Source organism: Brachyistius frenatus, unplaced genomic scaffold (genome assembly GCF_029030835.1).
Source record: "Brachyistius frenatus isolate BFR_SWC_R1_liver_20210118 unplaced genomic scaffold, ASM2903083v1 Contig_135, whole genome shotgun sequence".
NCBI lineage: Eukaryota > Metazoa > Chordata > Actinopteri > Embiotocidae > Brachyistius > Brachyistius frenatus.
The window spans coordinates 290001-313225 of record NW_027210734.1 but is presented as its reverse complement, the minus strand read 5'-3'; the positions used below and the strand labels follow the sequence as shown (position 1 = coordinate 313225).

The window sequence follows — 23225 nt, the reverse complement described above, 5'->3', positions numbered from 1 at the left end:
CGTGAGGATGCGACAAGCGGAAACGCTCCCAAACGAAGACGTATGAACGTCTTTCTCCTGCTCACATCTCCTCATTTTCTTTCTTGGTTTTTCGGTCAGATTAATGTCGCATTCGTCCGTACGTCTCGTCCTTCTGTCTTTCTTTGATCGTCGATGAGCGCCCTGTTTGTTTGTTTTCACCTTCGGTCTTTTACTTTAATTTCTCCTTTCTCTCTGTTTGGTTTGTATTTCTCTGCATAGCCCCTGCACCTCTGTGTTTCTTTGGCACTGACACACACACACACACACACACACACACACACACACACACACACACACACACACACACACACACACACACACACACACACACACACACACACACACACACACAGCCCTGTACTTCACCTCTGTACTCCCTCCGTGTCGCACCATGTAAGTTCACGGCCTTCTGATGCCGCTGGTGTTTTGAGCACACATTGTTCAGCCGAGGGTCAAACTGGGAATTAAAGAATCAGAGAACAATTTTGTCAGCTCGCAACATCAAACTGGACTTGAAACACTTTCTCGATGTGCGCCGGTGAGATTCGTCTTTCTGCAGCTCGCCACACTTTGTTTTGTAACTTTGTGCGTTCAATGGCCATTGTTCTGAAAATAGGGCGCAAATAGAGAATATAGTAGAGTTGCAATACAAAACTCTCGTCTGTGCACTCTGTTGTCTTGATGTTTACATGTTAAATGCAGAGCTTAAAAATACGTTTAAAAAAAAAAAAGGTCAGGCAGAAAACACTGTGTTGGAAAAAGTCAAAGGTAATAAACACTGGTGTGTTTGTTCACTTTACTGAATGTCTCTGTTCCTCTATCTCACCTCCTATCAGAGGGATAGCAGGTGGTCAAGCAGCAGTGTGTGTGTGTGTGTGTGTGTGTGTGTGTGTGTGTGTGTCTCTCTCTCTCTCTCGGAGGGGTGGTCTGGTCAGTAGCTTGTCATGTTATCGGTCTGGTTCTGGACGTTTATCTCTGAGGTCACCAGCGGTGACGGTGGGCTCTGGTCTGCAGAGCTTCTGTGTCATGAAAGGAAGAGATATGAGGTGGTCCAGTTTAGAGAGCCCCCACCACACTCACACACACACACACACACACACACACACACACACACACACACACACACACACACACACACACACACACACACACACACACACACACACACACACACACACACACACACAAACCGTCCGCTTTATTTTGTTAAATATCACGTGTATTATTAGCATTGTGGAATTGAATTAAGTTCCAGCGTCTCGTCGTGGAAACTCTGCAAGTTGTTGACACCAACGCAACGAAACAAAAAAAAAATTAAAATACGTTTTTTTTTTTCTTCTCTAACTTCGTCTTTACATTTTTAGATGATTGTTTGTGGGTTTTCCCACATTTAAAACTGGATTTAAATTGATCTCCATGTCCCGCTGCGACGGCGCTGAGACTCCTGTGTTCGGTCCGTCCTTCCGTCCTCACCTCCAGTTTGTGTTTCAGGGTTTGCGCGATGTGTTTGAGAACTACTACCGAAAGCAGAGGAGGAAACAGGCTCGCCTCGTTCTGCAGCCGCACTCTAACATGGTATGACCCCGCACACCTCTAACTACACACCCTGCAACCTTCTCCTGCACACACACACTCCTCTTCCTCACACACACACACACACACACACACACACACACACACACACACACACACACACACACACACACACACACACACACACACACACACACACACACACACACACACACACACACACACACACACACTCTCCTCTTCCTCACACACACACACACACTCCCCTTCCTCACTCACACACACTCCTTAACTGAACCAGTGTGTATAAAGCATAAAACAAAGGTTTTAGATTCAGACATTTGAGTTTTCTGGTGTAAATTGATTTCCGAACACGTTGGTATTTAATTGATCTTTATGTTAATGCCACCAGGTGAGTTTTTTTTTGGTGTCAGTAATAGTTTGTATCTTCCTGTTTGTCTTCTACTGTTGGAATCTTTGTCCTTTTTCTCTGTTTCTTCTTTTTATTTTCTTTCCAGCATGAAACTCTGGAGGGATACAGGCGGTACTTCAATCAGATTGTTGGGTAAGAATCCATCTCTTTTTTCTTTTTTTTTTTTCCCTTTTGTAGTGCAAATAATTATAATTTTTCTCCCGACAAAAACTCATGAAATTTGGTAAACAGGTCAGTCGTGGTGGAAATGTACATATAGGTTTAACCTGTGGGCGTGGCCAAACGGCTCGCTGCTCATTTTCCGATCCTCACGTCCTTTTGCCCTCCTCTTCTTCCGTCCGTCCGTCCGTCCGTCCACCCATTGTAGGACTTCTGTGTAACTTGGCAGAAGACCGAGCGAAACAGAGAAAACTCTTGACTGAGAGCAAACACGCAGCGTTTAGCGACACCTCATTTCTTTTGAGTGACTTTTGATCATTCGACATCTTTCCGCCCTTTTTCATTCCTCTCTGCCCACACTCACCCCGCCCCTCCTGTTTCTCCCTTTATACTTTTCCTCCCATCCATCACTCCATCCAATTCTCTCCGCTGCATCTGCACACACACACACACACACACACACACACACACACACACACACACACACACACACACACACACACACACACACACACACACACACACACACACACACACACACGCACACACACGTGTAGCAGTGACGATTGATAGAGTGTGTGTGATGGCGCTTGGCGTATTGCTGTTATTCCTTCTGTCTGTCTGACTGGAGCAGACGCTTCTATAAACACAGCCAAAGACTGGACACTAACACACACACACACACACACACACACACACACACACACACACACACACACACACACACACACACACACACACACACACACACACACACACACACACACACACACACACACACACACACACACACACACACACACACACACACCTCAGAACTGTTATTCCCATCTGAAAGCGCCCTGCGTTGCTGTTTCTCAGCCGTTCGATGTTCCCTTCATCCATTGATCCATCCGACCAACCGTGTTTTCAACTGCATCTCTTTGTCAAAAAGAAAACTCTATTTGTACCCTTCAAAATAACTCGACATCCTGTTAACGAAGCTACTTTCCGTCTCTTTGTTTAAACTGTTGCCTTATTTGCAGACACAGGACTTTAATAATTTATATAATAATAATTTTATATTTTAATTTAATAATTACATGTCTTTATAAGCAGAGGCGGACAAAGTGCTCAGATCTTTGAAGTAAAAGTAGAAATACCACAATTACAATTAAAAGTACTGTCAGCAAAATGTACTTAAAGTATCAAAAGTAAAAGTACTTATTATGGAAAATGGACCAGTTTAGATTGTTATATTTATTAAATTATTAGGCTATTGCTTTGTTGACGTGAGCATCCTTTTGATGTTTTGCAACACACATTACTGCTAAATATTCTAATGTGTATATATAACATTCCATATATAGCAAACTGATCATATGTTTCAGGTATCAAATAGTCAACTGAAAAGTGTTAAGTTACCAAAGCTGTCAAATAAATGTAGTGCAGTGGTGGCATAAAGTAGCATCACATGGAAGTTCAAAATTATACTTAATAGATAGATTGAAAATGTTACAGCAGCTTAGTTTTAAAAAGATTAAGAATAAATGAAACTCCTATAAATAAAATAGTGATAGTAAAATATAAAACTAAGACATATACAGTATATTCAAATTAAAATAAAATAAAATAGTGCAGCAGATAAAGTAATGCAACTTTAGCACAGTGTTTGAGTAAATGTCTTTAGTGACTTTCCACCGCTGTTTATAATTTGACACTCGATCATAAACCAAATATAGAAAAATGGACGAGAAGGAAAACATATTTATAAAATGACCGAGTACTGAAACAGTTGGTTGTTTAGTCTGCTGCCTGTAATTTTTCAAGGAGAAACTGCTAAATATTTATTGCTTCCAGCTTCGCAAATGTGAGGATTTGGCTCCTTTTTCTGTTTTATATAACTGTAGATTGGCTATTTTGGACAGTTGATGGGACAAAATAAGGAATTTGAAGACCTGTGAGGTGAATTTTTGGCTCTTGTTCACATTTTTTTTTTTTTAGATTAAAGAATTGACCAATCAGTATAATAACTAGGTTGTAAAATCAATAAATCATCACGGTCATTTTGAGAGTTTTCAAGCACAATTAATAGACAAACAGATGTTTATTCTCCTTTTTATGTGGTTGAATTTTGAGGGGAAGTTGCTGCTTTATTGCACCAAACAGGAAGAGGGCGCTGCGTTGTCATGACGAACAAAAGAAGCTCTCAGAGTTCCTCACCAAAGAAAACGGTGGAAAAAGTAAAAAAAAAAAAAAAAAAAAAAAAAAATCAATTGAACAGTGAATCTCAACATATTTATTCTCCTCAGTAATGACAAAGAGAAAACTCCCCGTCGGACCACAGATTGGACCACGCCGAGGCTCATTGTGGTTTGGCAGTGGCTCTGAGTGAGACATGTTGTCAGTGGACGTAAACCAAAGTCACTCTGCAGGCGATTCGATTCGATCCGCTTCACGCAGGCGTCGTTTCAGGAAAGCGGTACAACGCGGTGGGTGATTGACGAGAGCGCTGCTTTGCCGAGACGTCGGCATCTTTTCGAGCCTGACTGGATGAACGTGCCGTTTGCTCGGCTGTCATCTGGACTCGAAAATGTTCTTTTTTTTTTTTTTTTTTTTTAAACTGGAGAATCGTGGCAGAGTTTCTGGAAAAGTTGTCCAAATTCACTTCAGCTCTTTACACAAAAATAGCTTTTAAAAAAAATGGTGGGGCTGAAAATACGCCGATACAATGTTTGAGTGACGGAGAATCATGTCATTGAATAATCAGGTCGTTGGATGTTTTCCTCACAAACATCTTCTTAATTCAGGTAAACAAAAAGCCTTTAACCCAAACAAAAATGTCTGAACTTGTGAACAAAGCTCACAAACCGCGGGGAATAAAATAACGTGGCTGGATTTTGTCTGATCGGCTCAAAGCCGACTCTTTTATCCGTCGTTATCGGTCATTAAATTCAACTTTTTAGTCAGTGGGGACCCTGGTTTTAAGTGTATTTACCAAAATGTCCAGCTGATCCTGTGGGCACATGATTTTGGTGCCATCATTAATTTCTCCTCCGTCCCACCATCCAGCTTCTTCGTAGTGGAGGACCATGTCCTTCACACCACGCAGGGTTTGGTCAACAGAGCGTACGTGGAGGAGCTGTGGGAGCTGGCGCTGTCTAAAATCATCGCTGCCCTGAGGACGCACTCTGTAAGACGCACACACACACACACACACACACACACACACACACACACACACACACACACACACACACACACACACACACACACACACACACCATACTAATGCACTGAATGTGACACGCGCACTGTGACACACCCGTCTGCTTCCTCAGTCTTACTGCGATGACCCGGACCTGGTGCTGGACCTGAAGAACCTCATCGTCCTGTTCGCTGACACACTGCAGGTAAAGGAAAACAGTTTCACTGATTTACTGAAGCTCATTCCCCAACATGGAGCCCTTTTGGGGTTTTCTTTTGGGTGTTTTTCTATGTCTTGTTCGGTCGTCTTGGCTCATGTCCGCTGAGATATTTCACCCCAGAGGCTCATCAATCCCGTTCAAAGCATGTTTTGTAGTTTTAAAATATGGACGGCTGCCAATCACCAAAGAAAGACTTTCTTTGTTTACATTTTTTCAGAAAGAGAAGTTTATGATCTGATGTCAGTTTGCTCTCCATGGATTTATTCTCTGATGTATGTATGAACTCACCTGGATGGATGGAGTGTGATGGATGAGAGGATGGAGGCACGGAGAGGGGATGGAGGGGAGATAGGAGGTGGAGGGGAGAGGGGATGGAGGGGAGAGGGGATGGACGGGAGATAGGAGATGGAGGGGAGGTAGAGGGGAGAGGAGGTGGAGGGGAGGTGGAAAGGAGAGGGGATGGAGAAGGGATGGAGGGGAGGTGGAGAAGAGGTGGAGAGGAGGTGGAGGGGAGGTGGAGGGTAAAAACGGGGCAGAGGAAACATTCAGAGAGGAGACGGACAGAAAGAATGAAGAGATGGATGGACGGTGTTCACTTCATCTTCTGCTTCTTCTTCTCACCGTCCTCCTCCACCTCCTCCTCCATTTCCTCCTCCTCCTCCTCCTCCTCCTCCTCCTCCTCCTCCTCCTCCTTCTTCTTAATGTATCTTGGCCTGTCAGGTTGGTACTTGAAGTACCGGTTGTGAATAAAAGTCTGTTTCCAGAATTTTTCTGTAATTAGTTGAAGAACAACTGTATCTCGGCCAGTTGACCATTTCTATCCGAGCAGCTGTTCACTGAGCGTCTGCTGCTCTTTCTCCTCTGCAGGGTTTCGGCTTCCCAGTGTCGCACCTGTTTGACATGCTGCTGGAGATGAGGGAGCAGTACGGAGACATCCTGCTCAAGAAGTGGAACCTCACCTTCAGGTACGGATCCATGACAGACAATCACAGTTCATAACACTAACACCAGGTCAAGAGGGCTACCTCCACACACACGCACACACACACACACACACACACACACACACGCACGCACGCACACACACACACACACACACACACACGCACGCACGCACGCACACACACACGCACAGACACAGCAGTGTTGATTTGTGGGAAATGTCCTGGTTTTGAAGTTTTACGAGCAACTAGAGAGAGGAAGTGTTTTAAAACAACGTCCGGAACATTCTCTACCCTTCAGAGTGGGTAGTACCCAGTGTGTGTGTGTGTGTGTGTGTGTGTGTGTGTGTGTGTCTTTGGGCTTCAGCATGCCATTGTTTCACCATCGCTTTTGTCCAATGACACCAGTGGGACTTGCAGCATTGAGAACGGACAAACAAACACACACTCCCTCTCTCTCTCTTTCTCACACACACACACACACACACACACACACACACACACACACACACACACACACACACACACACACACACACACACACACACACACACACACACACACACACACACACACACACACTGGGGAAAGCCACAGGAATGTTGTGTTGTATTGTTGGGGAGAGAGCGCTCTCCGGTTCACGGCCTCTCCATGGAACGCTGGAACGTCCGAACTCCGGAGCGCCAAAAAAGAAGTGGGAGGGTGTGTGTGTGTGTGTGTGTGTGTGTGTGTGTGTGTGTGTGTGTGTGTGTGTGTGTGTGTGTGTGTGTGTGTGTGTGTGTGTGTGTGTGTGTGTGTGTGTGTGTGTGTGTGTAAAAGAAAACCTCAAGCATTAGAATGACCCCCAATGGGACAATTGTTTATATATACTTTGTGTGTGTGTGAGAGACTCTTTGGCTGAAAGGAGAAACGATTATTTACCTGTGATTTCTGCCGTCCTCGTCCTCTCCAGGCAGGTGTTGGACCAGGACAACTTCAGTCCCATCCCGGTCTCCACAGAGCAGGAGTACAAACACTACACGGCCCAGTTTCCCCTGCAAGACCCCGAACTGGACAAGGTAGAGGGAATAACAGTGAGAGGGAGAAAAGATGACACCAACATCCGCAAGTAGAGAGGAAAACAAATAGATTAAAACCCGTCTGGTGTCGTTTTAGTTCAGTTTTTATTTCGGATGTCTCCAGAAATGTAGTCAAGACTCGTGTGCCAGAATTTGGGAGATAACTTTTCATAAATTCTCCCCTTAATCGCTGTTGTATTGTTTCTTTGCTGTGTTTCCTGAAGCTCCCCTTCCCCAAGAAGCTCCCCTTCTCTGAGTTTGTGCCAAAAGTCTACTGCCAGCTGAAGGAGTTCATCTACGCTTGTCTGAAGTACTCTGAAGACCTGCACCTCAGGTACACCCCCCCTCCCCTCTCCCCGTTAGTGACTGTCAGGCTGTCAGGCCTTAAATACATTTCTATTTATACAATATGCACATTTGGAGTAAAAATCCACCCGTCCAGTTACAGCTGTCGGAGCTCGTGTTGATCCATATTTCCCACCAGCTGGATCGATGCAGTCGGAAAACATTTAACTTTCCTTCACTTCCACACACACACACACACACACACACACACACACACACACACACACACACACACACACACACACACACACACACACACACACACACACACACACACACACACACACACACACACACACACACACACACCGGGAAGTTGAGCTGCATATGTAAACTAAGAAAAGATGCACATTGTGAGCTAGAAAATAGAAACGCACACTCTGAATCCATCTGTTTGAAATGTGTCATCAGGGTCGAGCTCTCATTGGTTGGTGGTTTCAAACTAAATAGCAGTTTATTGTATTTATCCCCACATTCCCGGTGGTTTGTGTGTGTGTGTTGTTGTTTTTTTGTATCCGATTATTTCTCAGTGGGATCTAAGTGCACTTTTAACAAGCTGCGTCCCGTCGAATGTTAAAGCGTCTCTCGTGTGTCTGTCGGTGCTTTTTGTGGCTGCATCTTGTGTTTGTGTTGTGTTGGCGTGTTTGACTCTCCGTGGGGGCTGGGAATCGGGGAGGTACCGTTGATCCGTGACCGGAGGAAAGAAAAGGGAAGACGGGAGGAGGAGTGTCTTAAAAAAAAAAAAAGTCTTAAGACGTCAAATCAAAGGAAAAAAAACTGGTTTAACAGAGAAAGAGAAAAGATGGAAAGATATCACTTGTTGTGTCGTTATCTCAGTCTCTATTTAAACAACATTGCCCTTTTAAACCAACCCCTTACTTCACACATTAAATAGTTTGATGAAATTCATTATTAAATACAAATTAATTTTTAGCATCATAAAGGCCTAAAACACACAATACTTTAAAAGCATCACTTGATATCTGTTATGAAACATTAGGAGAATTAACTGGACCACCGGTTGTCAAAAGAAATTAAATCGAGTGCTTGAGTCGGCTATTTTTTGAGGACGCGTTCCCACCGCTGCCGTCTGCTTCTCTTCGATTTGTTGGACGGGTTTAATGACTCCGTGTTCTGAAGTCTGGAATCGTCTGTCGGAACTTATCAAAACCTTCCAGACACATGTTTTCCTCTCCGCTGACCAGACAGCGCTAATCGCTCTTCTCAATCAGGGTAATGACGCCGCTATTTGACCTGGCTTGATTTCTACGCGCCGCACACACCCTGCGATCTGGTTACCGCGGCGACGAGCCTTCCTGCCGGCTTCAAACACACACACACGCACACACACACACAGACGCACACACACACGCACACAGAAGCGCAAGTCCGGAAGCAGATGGGACGACAGGAGCGGGACCGCCCGTCATTGATCCTCCTGACCTCTGACCTTAACCTCTGTTCACATTTTGGATTTGGCGGAAAGAGGGCATGTGTGTGTGTGTGTGTGTGTGTGTGTGTGTGTGTGTGTGTGTATATATATATCTGTGTGTATAATGTGTGTTACTCTTCTACCTTCACGTGTTCTTGTTGTTGTTGTTGATGTTGTCGGCGTGTACATCTGGATCTGCGCGTTTTTAGCCGAGCTAGCATCGTAGCTATCAGGACGGTTAATGTCGGCCTGTCAATCGCTAAATCCGCCACTTTAGTTCAGACCGCAATATCTAAACGGCAATTCATCGGATTGGCATGAAATTGGGTACAAATGTCAATCATGCCTACTTGATGAACCCTCAAGAGTTTGGTGATGCTCTGACTTTTCCTGCAGTGTCACCGGCTCGTTAAATCATCACCTAGTTGATCGATTGGCACAGAAATCACTCTTGTTTCTAGAACATGAATTTTCCTCTTTGGGAAGAATTGTTTTGACGTCATTGAGCAAAATGTTCAATTTTCCCATTCACCGCCCGTCCCACGCTGCTCATATGATGATCTTAACTGTTGTCACACTAATCTTTGTGTTACTCCGTCGCTATCCATTTAGTATCTGTACACCACCTTTAAGAGGATCTTAACTGGGGAGAGTTTTGGTTCCAGATGTCACAGAAATCACTGGAACATTAATATCTTTCTTTACATACAAATTAATTTACATGTGCAAACAAAATAGAATCATGTTTAGAGATAAGTATGACAAGTACTCTTGCAACAGCTGTATGTTTAACAGGACCCGTTACAACCGTTGATAATTATAATCACACTGATATCACCTCTATAAACATTCAGATTTCTCTGTTATGGGGCAGTTGTTTCTACCTTTGAAGTTTGCACGTAGTATTCGTTTCCAGTTTGAGTTATCTGCAGATGATTGGAGGCCGTCGTCGTCTGTTTCGGCTGCATTTCTCCCAAGAAGCAAAGACGCGATTTTGTTTTGGAGACCTGCATGTCGGCTTGGCAGCGTTTCTTCTGCGATGAAGGCTCCGATGTTCTCCGGAGGGAAAAAGGAGATGAGGTGAAGTTGGCACAAGAATCTGTGGGAAAGACACGGACCTGTAGCCCGGAGGTGGATCGATGAGGCTCGTAGCCAGAAAGTCTGCTGGTTTAACTCCCGAATCGGTCGGTGGAAAAAATAAAATAAAATAAAAAAACGCGAAGAGCTGCCTGCACGGATGCTCGCGAGCCCGTCGGCGGGAAGAAAAGAAGCGCGGGTGTGAACGCGGAGAGCTGCGAATATGAAGCCGGGTGTTGCTGAGATTCAGCATGCGTGCTCGGCCAGCCTGGAAAAGAAAACACAGGCAGCCTTGTGGATGGAAATGTCAACACCTGTTGGCCACAGTTTCCACACAAACACCATCAAGGACTCCAGAATCCAGTTGCACACGTCGACCTTAAACACGAGCCGGCTGCTTGATTGCGAACACGTCGATCCGAAGCGCTTTTGGAGGTGTTGACACTTTATTTTGCTGCAATAAAAACACCAAATGTTTGAACACATCCTCGTGTTTCATGGAAGATTTAGGATTGGGATAACGGCTTTTTTTTAAATTTTATTTCATTTTTTTAATGCAGCAATTTGTGAGCAACAATCAGAAGTTAGAAAAGAGCGTAACAGCAGCCTTTGTAGTTTTTTTTTAAGTACGATCGAGCTGTTGGTAGTTTGGATGACATTTTTGAGGTCGAACGATTCAGTCGCAGTAACTAATCTTCTTTTAACCTCTCTTGTTGCGTTGAACTCTTTGACTCTGTTACCGCAGACAGTTCATTTTACAGCATATTACTGAGCGCTAAACTCAATTTTTCACAGTGTTCAGTCAGTCATGATGTCTTGAGTTAAATATTTATTTTCTAGCTCCAAGCTTTTGTAGCTTCTGGAGCCCCTTTTTTTTTTTTGGCCGACTACATTTCACACACTATGTATTGGGAAATCTTTTTCTGGCACACTGAATGGTGTGTTAGTACGGGTTGAGTGACTGCAGGCTAACCAGTGACTGGCTTTTATGATGAAGTCATTTGTTATAAGTGCTGCAGAGCTGGTAGTCAGAGCTGTGGTCGTGTTGAGCTTTTGGTTTCGGGAGTTCTCCGGAGAATCGTCGTGTGACTTTCATAAACAGCCGGAATCGGATGTCACGTCGTTCCGGTCGCGTCAGTTTTAGTTTTGACGGCCGGCGCGTTTTACAGGCGACGTAGAAAGTCGTTGAACTGAGAGACGAGTCTGAGAGGAACTCGATTCTCCTGCCGTCGTACACGCACAGTTAGAAACAGCATGTCGGCCCACTCACTCCATCTGTCCGTCTTCCAAACGTACACACACGCACACACACACGCACGCGCGCACACGCACACACGCACGCACAAACAGAACAGCGTGTACTTGGCTGGTAACTCCTTGACTGCAGTTGATTTATATTATATGTGGAGACCGCGAAGTAACAATCATGGCTACTCATTTAAGATATCAGGTCATTGTTTGTGTGTTTGCTTCCATCATCCAGTGTGTGTGTGTGCGTGTGTGTGTGTGTGCGTGCGTGCGTGCGTGTTGTGGTGCACTACCTGCATACCTGTGGCTTCCCAGCTGCTCTCCGACGGCGTGCGATGTGACCGATGGCAGCGTCAACATCATGAAATCCAGTCTAAATTCTGTATTTGTATTTGTGTGTGTGTGTGTGTGTGTGTTTCTTGCAGAGTTCACTAGCATGCATTGACTTTTTGCCACTCTCCACACACACCCCCACCCCCACCCCCACCCCATTTCTGTCCACTCAGCACTTCTGCCGCTCCAGGAATTTTTTTTTCCCCCCTGCTCTGAATTGTCGGAACGTTTTTAGGATTCCTCTGCTTTTTTGGAGACAAAGTGAGTGTGGAATTCCACACACGGCGTGTCTGTGTGTGTGTGTGTGTGTGTGTGTGTGTGTGTGTGTGTGTGTGTGTGTGTGTGTGTGTGTGTGTGTGTGTGTGTGTGTGTGTGTGTGTGTGCTTAGGTTGAATTCCAGAAGCAGACAATTTAATGATTTGGTTGGAATGTGTTTGTTAGCCGCAGGGCAGCGGAATCGAACACGGAGAAAACACACACAAACACGGACTCTTCATCATCCCGCAGCGGGAGAAAAGCGATCGCTTTCGTTTCCGCTGATTATCTCTGCCCATGTGATACGTGTTTGACCTCCTCTCACCTTTCCCCTGCATGCGTGTGTGTGTGTGTGTGTCACTCTCCCGTCTGCATGTTCGACCTCAGCGCCGACACTCGCAGCTTTTCGTGCGGCTTCCAGGAACTTGTGATGTTTTGCCAGAGATCCACGCTGCCATGAAAAACCCGACCAGGCTCCCAAAAACAGTGCAGAAATTAGTCTGGGTTTCTTCACCAAACATCAGCCACATTTCAAACTGAACACAATGGACAGGATGTCAGAGATTTTTCTGAAGTGGTTCAGATTTTTCTGCCTTCTCACTTTTATTTTAACAGGAAATTTGAGCTCATTTCAGAGTTAAGAGCCCGCTGGCTGCAAGCAGGTGGTAATTTTACGAGTATTTAAAGTCCCCTAAGAAACGAGGTGGGTTAGTATGTTTACAAAATAAAAGCATGACCGATATCTTTCATTAGTATTAGCTGGTAATAGTTTCAGGGACGGGTTTATTTCCATCAGGTCTCCCAGGAGCCAGTTTTGGATCAGTTCTTTAAAAGCTGCGGTCTTATCAGGGGATTTCAGACGGTGTTGGACTTTTAATGGGCCTGACAGCTCGTAACATGGTAATGTACTTATTGGACTTGGCTGACATTTCCACTTTTTCCAAATGGAGAGATTCTCAGACGGAGAAATTCACTTAAACTGTTTGTACTGGCGTTCACACGCAGCAGCGCTCTGCGAGAAATTAAAGAAATCACCTCTGAACAGTCACCGATTCCCTCACGCCCGCTCTGCTTATGTATTAACTTGTGTGTAAATATATATATGTGTGTGTGTGTCCTCAGCTCCACAGAGGTAGACGATATGATCCGCAAGTCCACAAATCTCCTGTTGACCCGAACCCTCAGCCACTGTCTGCAGTACGGCATTAAGAAGAAGAATGTCGGGCTGGCAGAGGTACGTGTGTGTGTGTGTGTGTGTGTGTGTGTGTGTGTGTGTTGTTAATAATAATCTCTCTCCAATGCTGTTTGCACAACTTCAGTGCGACTCTGAACAAATCATTCTCAGCATTTCCAGCTCATTTATTTTCACAAAAACAGACATTTCCTCTTCGCGACCTGTTGTCGCTGTCAGAACGGAGGCCAAATCACTGTTTCATATTTTCCAACTCTCCGTGTGCAGCTTGTTTTTGTGCCCAGTGATCAGCCTGGAGGCCAAACATCGTTAATTCGCAAGAACAGGACGGAGTTTTGGAAAATTCAGGCTGCCTGCATCTTTCATAAACATGTTCGTTTAAAAGATTTTAAAACTTTGCTGAATTTGAAGAAAGGTCACTATGGAGGCAAATCACACATTTATAAGAGCCACTCAATGTTACCTGCTTCTGTTGCTGCACTAATTGCACCTTTTGCTTCATATTTCCCTAAAAAAAAAAATTGTCTCCTATATTTAATCAAGCTCTTATTTTACCCCAAAAATCAAATCAAATTAAGTTTATGAGTAAATAAATGTATTTCTTTTTTTGCTCTCTGTCTGTTTGATGTTTGTACAGTTGGTGCAGGTGATCATTAACACCACCCACCTGGAGCAGAGCTGCCACTTCCTGGAGGAGTTCATATCAAACATCACCAATGTTCCTCCTGACACGGTAAACGCCACCAAGCTGTACGGGACCTCCACCTTCAAGGTACACTGACACACTTTCCTCTTTTAGGTTTTCATATGTATTTATTTATTCTTTCTTCCTGTTTATTTATTTTTTTGTCGTCTTTCTTCTCATTTCCTCTCACAAAGGCACGCACATATCTATTTTTAGTTTCTTCTGTATTCTTTTATCTCTACCTTCCTTTGCTTGTCATTCTACTGTATTAGTTGTAATGTAAAGACTCAATCCGTCCGTTTTTTTCCGTCCTCTTGCAGGACGCTCGTCACGCGGCCGAGGCGGAGATCTACACCAGCCTGAACGCCAAGATCGACCAGTTCCTGCAGCTGGCCGACTACGACTGGATGGTGGCGGTGCCGGGAGGCGGGGCTTTGGTCGCCAGCGACTACCTGATCGACCTGATCGCCTTTCTTAAGAGCACCTTCAGCGTCTTCACCAACCTGCCTGTGAGTGTACACACACACACACACACACACACACACACACACACACACACACACACACACACATGCAACACGTAATAATGACAATTGAAGCCGTTATATGATTCTCTTCGATGCTACCAGACTCCCTTGACAAAAACATCAATTTTACCTGGCAGAACCCAGGAGTTGCTGCCTCGATCGTTGACTTTGTTTATGTTATTGTGTGACTCTGGTGTTTTATTTTTTTTTATTCTGAGTGTGTGTCTGTTGTGTATTAGTGTGTGTATGTGTGCCCACCACACTCAGACAAGACTCCATCCTCCGTGTGAGTGTGTCGCTGCGTGTTATAAAAGCTGCCTCCGGGTCCCTCCGCATGTCAGCATGACACATCACAGGGCCACACAATCTGCTTTAGCTCGTTAGAGTATCAGCTCGTTACGGGTTAGATCGTTAACATGGGGTCCGCTAAGCTCATTAAAGGGTGAGCTGGTCAGGTCAGCAGCACCAGATTACACACAGGCTCAGGCTATCGACCCAACAGCCGGACTGTAATCACATTACACTCAGGCAGGATGTTACAGTTTGGAGACGAGGAATAATTTAGATTCCTCCAAATTGATGATTTCTGAAATCACTGTAAGCATTTTCAGCACTTCCTGCTGCAATGAAAAGCAATTCCCAGGCTAAAATTCAGGATTATTAATTGCAGTAGCTGCTTGTGATATGAAGGGACAACCGTTGTTGGTACGTGAACAAATGTGATTTCATTTTTTTATGTTTCTTTAACGACGAGAACATTTTTTGAACTTTTTCACCTCATCTCATGTATAAAACTTGAAGTGGTCAAAGCGTGAGGAGTCGGGTATGTTTTTCTTAACGTAAATCTCTCATTTCTTGTTAATTCAAATAAAAGTGGAACTCCGAATTAAAAGTCAATCGATTACAGCTGCTTAACATGCTCAACAAATCTGAAACTTCAAAACTGAAAAGAAAACCAGAATTTTAGCATCCGTGTTTGAAACTTACTCGCTCAAATTAAAACGCGTATGATCCACGTTTGCACTTTGTTTTTATGGCCTTAAGCACATGTACAGACTCAAAAAGCCCACTGCAAACACACACACACACACACACACACACACACACACACACACACACACACACACACACACACACACACACACACACACACACACACACACACACACACAGGTTAGCTTTAAGATGATTGCACACACAGATTTGGTCAAAGCGGGTCACAAGGCCAGAAGGCCACACACACACGGCGCTTAAGCTAAGTGTTTTCCAGCACTTCTAAGGAGCTTTTCCTGCACCCCCACGAGCCCCCGACACGACCCCGTCACACACACTTTACCGCGGTCTCACACAGTGTGGGGGCCTCCTAAGTAGATCAGATGCTATGGATCTAAAATACTGGGTGGTATGACCCGCCGCAATGAGAGAGGAGATTGTGTAAAAGAGTCGAGTTACACAGAAATAAATTAGATACTGCTGAAGTGAGTAGACTATATAAAAAAAATTAAAAAAACACTTTTATTGGTACTGGGAGACCCAAAGTGAGCAGAACGGAGAATAATTCGACCCCATTCATATTACAGTCAACCCAAACACATCTTTCACACCCAGTTCTCCATCAAAAACACCTTCTTTTTTTTTCTTCTTCTGTAATTATCGTGTGATATTTTTCTATATTAACGTGTGTGGGAAACAGAATCCAAGCTCATATTGAACAGCCAATGTAGAAACATCAGCAGTGGCTGTTATGAGTTGTCAGAACAACAGCTTATAGTGCGTAAAGGAGGGAAGGCATCTTAAGACGGTCCGACACCTGGAAACAACGCTGTGACTCGGAACATCTCAATTCTCAGACAGGACAAGTTTTTCTTTTGTTTGAGACCTTCAGTTATTTTCTTTGCTTTTCATTCTTGTCGCTGCATCTTTGCTCGTTCATGTGACTCTATATGCCGTCACACAGTCTTCTGTCTCAACATACAGGTTTTTTTTTTTTTTTCCAATAACCAGAGGAAGGATTGCATCTCTGAACTGTATTACTGAGGCTCTCTGGTTTCTTTGCTTTAAACTTCAGTTTCAGTTTTAGCTGCTTTAGATATCCCTCAACCATTATTCTCCAAAATCTGTCCAATAATTCTAATTATGTTAATATCACATGATAAATAGTTGATTTATTGTAATTCAGCTTCCTCAAAGACATCCATGCACCTTTACACCTCGTTACTCCTGTGTTCTGACCCTACTATTTATGACCCAATAACAACCACGGCTGTAGTGAATACCACGGCTGTAGTGAATACCACGGCTGCTGCTGCTGCTGCTCACTACTTCTGGTGCTTCTGCTAAAACTACAGCTGAACAAGTTACACTCCAACATTTAGCATCTGAAGGGTAAAAAGGGTTCAATTGTTTCATGTTTGAATATAAGTCTAGTAGGTGAGAGTCATGGCTCCAGCACACTCAGAGGGGGGTGAGTTCAGAGAAGACGCTGGACGGAGACCAAGAATCCAGGAAGACGTGATTGTTTTACGATTTTACGGCTGTAAAAAGTTAAATCCAGTAAGCGCAGTTAAAACCGAGGCGAACACACACGCGGATCGCTGACCCGACACCGATAAGAATGGAGCGAAGGCTCAGCGTGACACGGCAACATTCCTGCCACGATCCGGCCGTGTTCATGTGTGTGCGTTTGTGCTTATGTGGCTGTTTTAACAGCTCTAAATGTACCAGTTGGAAGTGCACGGAGAGAAGTCAGCAGGCTCGGATTTCTTCGACAGCTTTTAGAAACAAAAAAAGAGTAAAACCATACAGGGCCCAGTTCTCACTGGAGAGGAAAGGTGTCGTCCTCTCCAAGAGCTAATAATAATACCGCTCCGCTGAGCTTCGGTGCTCCAAAAAAATAAAAATAAGCTCATAATCGAATTGGGCTCAAATTTAAAGATGGAACGGGGACGACACGAAAAAAGAAAAGGCCTCAGGAGAGAAAATGATCATGTGAAAATTCGAGAGGAAGTTTTTGGAGCCGCACTCCTCCAGTTTTCTGGTTCGTGAGCTCATTGATTAGTTTTCTGCTGCGAGCGGAGAAGATTTGGCCGGCGTGTCCAGCAGTTCCTCCGCGGTGCAACAAAGCGCCAGAAGAACCCAGATTAGCTTCATCTCGAGGGCCTGTGTGCAATAAATACTCGGAGGTGGAGACGGCTGCCAATGTCCTTGCAGCGATTGGACTGAGGAGGTTTATTTCCACGCAGCCTTTATGCTCCTTCAGTTTCCTCCAACTTTTCATTCCCTCCCATCAATAATAACTCCACAGTCGATGTTCTGCCATGCGCTAAATTTCCTGGTTTATGTTTCTTGCCTGTAGGGAACTCCTGTAGAACACGCTACCTTGCCGGTGAGTATCTGGGTTGTTGTGGTAACCGAGTGATGTTTACCAACCCCCCCTCCCCCGCTCTCCCCACCCTCCTCCCCCACCGACTGACCTCGTTAACGCCTGAACTTTAACCTTGAAATCCCCACCTCAGAGTTTTACCAACCAGCATGCGAGTTGAAAAAGGGAGTGATGCACGTTTTGCCTGAATTCATGTCGCCAAATCTTTGTCCCAACCAGGGAGGGAAATTAACGCTGTTCCCCGCCGGGTTTATCAGCGTTTAGGTTAACCTGCGTTTTCCATTTGGTGCGGGTTCGTTACGTCGCTTGTGCGCCACCGGGAGAACTTCAGAAAAGTTTTGTCTGCCTGTTTTTTGTTTGTTTCTTACTTACGGCCATTTTTCCTCTATTTTTGTAATACCAGCGTGTAAATGTAAAAATGCAGCTTGCAGTGTTTTAGCCATTAAAGATAACAGTCATCCTCATAATTATGTCATAACTATTCCACACGGAGGGCCTGTTAGCTGGAGGGCCGCCGGGGTAGATGATGTTTTACGGATGTGATCGTAGACTCGTGCGGAAGTGCCCTGAAGTGCAATACCATCGAGGGCTACTAGGGGCTGGCTCCAAAAAATAATTCTGGCTCTATAGACGCACATTTACCTTCTCATTAAATACAAAGTCAATAAGCTAGTATGGTGTCATTCGCTAAAGTCACTCCTTTCTGGCAGTCAATCTCAAACTCTAACATCCTTAATAATGAAGCAGAAACTTTGTCAGTTTTATAGTCGGCCCGGTCCCACTATAAAAGCTTATTTATACACAGAAATAGATGACGTTTAAGTATTAAATCTCGTCTTAACCAGAACAAACACAAGCTCGTCAAGGGTTCGCTTCCTTCACGTCTATAATTAAATAATAAAGAATGAAATCTGAAGAATAAAAAGCCAAAAGAAATTTCCAACCCTGGTGTCTGTCAGATCCAACGTGGTATTTTAAGTCCTTGAAGCGAAGCTGCTCGCACTCATTCTGTGTGTGTGTGTGTGTGTGTGTGTGTGTGTGTGTGTGTGTGTGTGTGTGTGTGTGTGTGTGTGTGTGTGTGTGTGTGTGTGTGTCAAGGTTACGTTCAAAGATAAAACACAAAAATGCACCCCTAAAAAAACCAAACAGGCTTCTTTTTTGTGGTGTTTCTTGAGTGACGTGAACAAATACTTACCATAATGCAGAACTCTGCGATTTTTCCGCAAGACTGAACGTGGAGCCGCTCTCTTTACGGAGATCTCTGTGGATGTTCAGTCTCGGACATATAAGTGGATTCTCAGTTGTTTTCCAGGTCGTGAATCAGAGTGAGCACCTGTAACCCTTCACACTCACCCAGAGTACTCTCGTATTCCCCCGTCACAGATCGAGGCGAAGGAGCGTTGTCGCGCTCCAGGGTCGGTTTTCTCTTTTTCTTTCCCCCCCCCCCACCTCTTGACTTCTGGCTGCCCCCGACCCGGCTTTCCTTTTGACTGACTGCTTTCTGGATGGACGGAGAGCACATTATATACCGTGTCCAATCCTTTCCAGGAGTTGTGAATCAGTGCGTTATGGCATCGTGAAGCCGCCGCTTGTTGTGTTTATAACTCAACCTGCTTCGAGCATTTTGAGGCCGCGGCCGAATTCAGCCGGGAGCACTTCGAAAAACACGCCGCGTCCAGAAGTGGGAGGCGCCCGCCATCAATCTATGATCCTGAAGACTTTCACATGTGATGCTTCTGGTTGTTCTAACAAATTTTCTCAAAGGCCTTTTCGAGCATTTAAAAAAAAAAAAAAAAAAACATTTTGCATGTTCTTCATTAAAATCTAGCGCCAACATGATCTCACCCAACCGTATCATTGAAGGAAGGAAAATGCACAATATGTTAATTGGACGCTGCGTGGTGTTTATTTGACCTGTATTCGGTACCTGTTCTGGAGAAGCGGGTCTGACCACACACAGACAGATTCATTTACCCCCACATCCCGTCACTGACCGCAAAAACCCATTCAGACTCTCCTGAAGTTCGCCGGACTGGAAGGTGACGAGGCTTTATTCAGCCTCTGGTTTCCAATCTAATACTTTACCAAAGGATCGGATGGTCGTGTCTTTTGAGAAAATGGGTCACTCGTGTGGTGACGACCACCAAAAACCAAGACAGGACGGACTCGTCCCCCCCCCCCCATCCCCCACCTCTCTCGCCTGCTTTCTTTATTTCTTGTCTATTTGTTCAGCTGTTAGGAGCTGAGTAGGTTTTAATGAGCTCTTTGATGAACGTCTCTCGTTAACTGGAAGGATGGATGGAAGGAGTGGGAGGCGAGCTGGAGATTCGGGAGGAAATAGAAATAGAGGAGGCAGAAGATGCATCCCTGGGTTCCCTTCTCTTGTCCATCTTCCTTTTCTTTAACTTCTCTCATCTCTACATCCTTTCTGTCTGTGATCTGTGATGCTGTCCACTCTCCTCGTGTTCCTTTCCTTCTTCTTCTCTCACCTGTCGTCTCCTTTCCTTATCTTACCTTTTCTCACCTTCCCTCACCTGTACTCATCTTTTCTTCCTTTCCTTTCCTTTCCTTTCCTTTCCTTTCCTTTCCTTTCCTTTCCTTTCCTTTCCTTTCCTTTCCTTTCCTTTCCTTTCCTTTCCTTTCCTTTCCTTTCCTTTCCTTTCCTTTCCTTTCCTTTCCTTTCCTTCCTTCCTTCCTCCCTCCAACGTGCCTCAGGCTAATCGTTCCCAGTTGTCTGCACTGAAGTTTAAGGCAACCCCACTTCTCTCCAACAGACCTACCTCTGTGTGTGTGTGTGTGTGTGTGTGTGTGTGTGTGTGTGTGTGTGTGTGTGTGTGTGTGTGTGTGTGTGTGTGTGTGTGTGTGTGTGTGTGTGTGTCAGCTCATCCAGGTTCAGGACATGTAAATAGAATTAGCCCATTTCACGCTCAATCTCACCCCATGATAATTGACCTCTGTGAGTGTGTGTGTGTGTGTGTGTGTGTGTGTGTGTGTGTGTGTGTGTTCAGAGTTCAGAGGCCAGCCTCGTACCGGAGGATATCCGGCCGGTGGAAGGTGTGTGTTTCTCCAACATGTGTGTGCCGTGTGTATGATTTGAATGCTCTGTGGATGACAATATATTTTTGCGAACTGTTTTTTTTTTTTTTAGCCTTGAGTTCTTCCACACGTAGAATCCGACTCTTGTCCGGCGAAAAAGCACCGTTTTATAATTAAAGTAGGAGGTGGATTTTTCAGAGTTTGCGCTCGTCTTTCAGTTGCGGGACGACGTTGCTGATTTTTCACCGTGACTGACACCAACATCTACAAACACGACCGCATCGCACACGGAAACGAAGCCGCACATGTGCGATCAGAGCTACGTAAACACGTCTGCGATTCGAACAGTTTCACACCAACACTTACTGCTGATGTGTAATTAGTGTGTTTGTCTGATTGTGTGTATATTTGCACATGGCGGACATAAACACGTGTGTTTAGTTTCACTGTGATTAATGGAGGTAATTAAAAACGAAGGGCCCCGGTGTTTCCTATTAATCACCTCTGTGTGTGTGTGTGTGTGTGTGTGTGTGTGTGTGTGTGTGTGTGTGTGTGTGTGTGTGTGTGTGTGTGTGTGTGTGTGTGTGTGTGTGTGTGTGTGTGTGTGTGTGTCAGTCAGCCGGACACATCAAAGTCACGTCGGGATTAATTAGTGTAATCAGGCCCCCTTCGGTAAAACATGCACTTCCTGTCCTGTAGCTCAGATTTAAATTTTTTTAAATTTTTTTATTTTTTTTTATAGATTTGTTCATTGATGTTCTTAACGTAAAGTGTTAATCATAATAAAATTGTATTTACAAACATGTTTTCTTCCCGTGGAAGTCTTCGGTTTTTCCTCTCGGCTCCATTTATTTTTTTTTTTTCAACTTTTGTTGCTTTCTTTTTCTTTTGTTCTTCTTCTCCTTTTTGATCTCTTTACTTCATTCAGTTGGAATGCAGACGTCGAGGTCGAGACGAAGGTCACGGCTGGTCGCTGAGATTACACACACACACACACACACACACACACACACACACACACACACACACACACACACACACACACACACACACACACACACACACACACACACACACACACACACACACACACACACACACACACACACACACAATCAGGCCTCCACAAACACATGTTTTGGTTTCTGTATTAATGCGTTGTCATGTACTTCCACATCCGCTGCCTTTATTCTTATTGTGCTACTTCATCATCCTGACTGCACCTGAACGCAGCACACTTTGTTACCGCTCGCTCTCTACTGGTGTGTGTGTGTGTGTGTGTGTGTGTGTGTGTGTGTGTGTGTGTGTGTGTGTGTGAGCTGATACAGAAGGTGTCTACGGTAAAAAAAAAAAAATCATTTGCATTTATTAATCAAAAAATATATTTCAAGAACCACTTGTACAGCGTAAAATCTGGAAATTGAAATGAGATGTTTGTTAGCTGCTACAGCTAGCTGTCAATCATTCTTCCAGTTCTTCTTTCTTAATTGTTCTTCTGTCCAGATTTAATTGTCATCACTTCACACATCAGTGAGCTCCTCTTGGTTATACCAAAACTCTTAGTTTGACAAAAAATGGGCCGTTGCATAATTTGGGGAATTTCTGGGGATAATAAGAAGGCACTTCGCGACACTCGCGTGAAGCTGCACGACTGTTTTTTTCTGATCATTTTGAAAACACCTTTTTTCCTGCTTCATCTTCATCTACTTGCTGCTCGTTACTACAATCGTTGTAGTCGTTATCACGAATGCAGAGTTTCTCGTTTATTTGTTTTTTTACTCACAGGGATGTGAACCATCCAAAAAATATCGTGTTCATTCATGAAGAGATAAAGATGGAGTCCTTTACTCTCCTCACATATTAAAGACACACAAAAAAAGACGCTGTAGCAGAAACTTAAATGTAAAGTGTGTTTTTTTTTCGGGGTACCGTGTGGTCACTTCAGATGAAACTACACAAAGAAAACAACACGCATGTGGTGGCAAAATCCTGCAGCAGATATCTTAAAGCTGCTCGAAATACCAGCCAAACTTTGTCATTTAGATTTACTAGATGAAATGTCCCGACTTTAACTTCCTGTCTGGAAACATTCCAGCTGTTTGGTCCCGGAGGTCTTCGCCTGGACTTTTAAGTTTTCAGTCAGAAGAAGAGCTGGATGGTT

General features: G+C 44.4%; 1 protein-coding gene across 1 annotated transcript in view; it reads left to right on the top strand.

Moving 5' to 3' along the window:
* exoc6b (exocyst complex component 6B) overlaps positions 1-23225 on the top strand; it is a 75141-nt gene that overhangs the window by 23458 nt on the left and 28458 nt on the right. The window contains 10 exon segments of the mRNA XM_069714795.1: positions 1513-1596; positions 2073-2119; positions 5198-5318; positions 5467-5538; positions 6421-6518; positions 7447-7552; positions 7777-7886; positions 13365-13476; positions 14072-14206; positions 14440-14628. Of these exon segments, the coding sequence (XP_069570896.1) occupies positions 1513-1596; positions 2073-2119; positions 5198-5318; positions 5467-5538; positions 6421-6518; positions 7447-7552; positions 7777-7886; positions 13365-13476; positions 14072-14206; positions 14440-14628 (1074 nt within the window).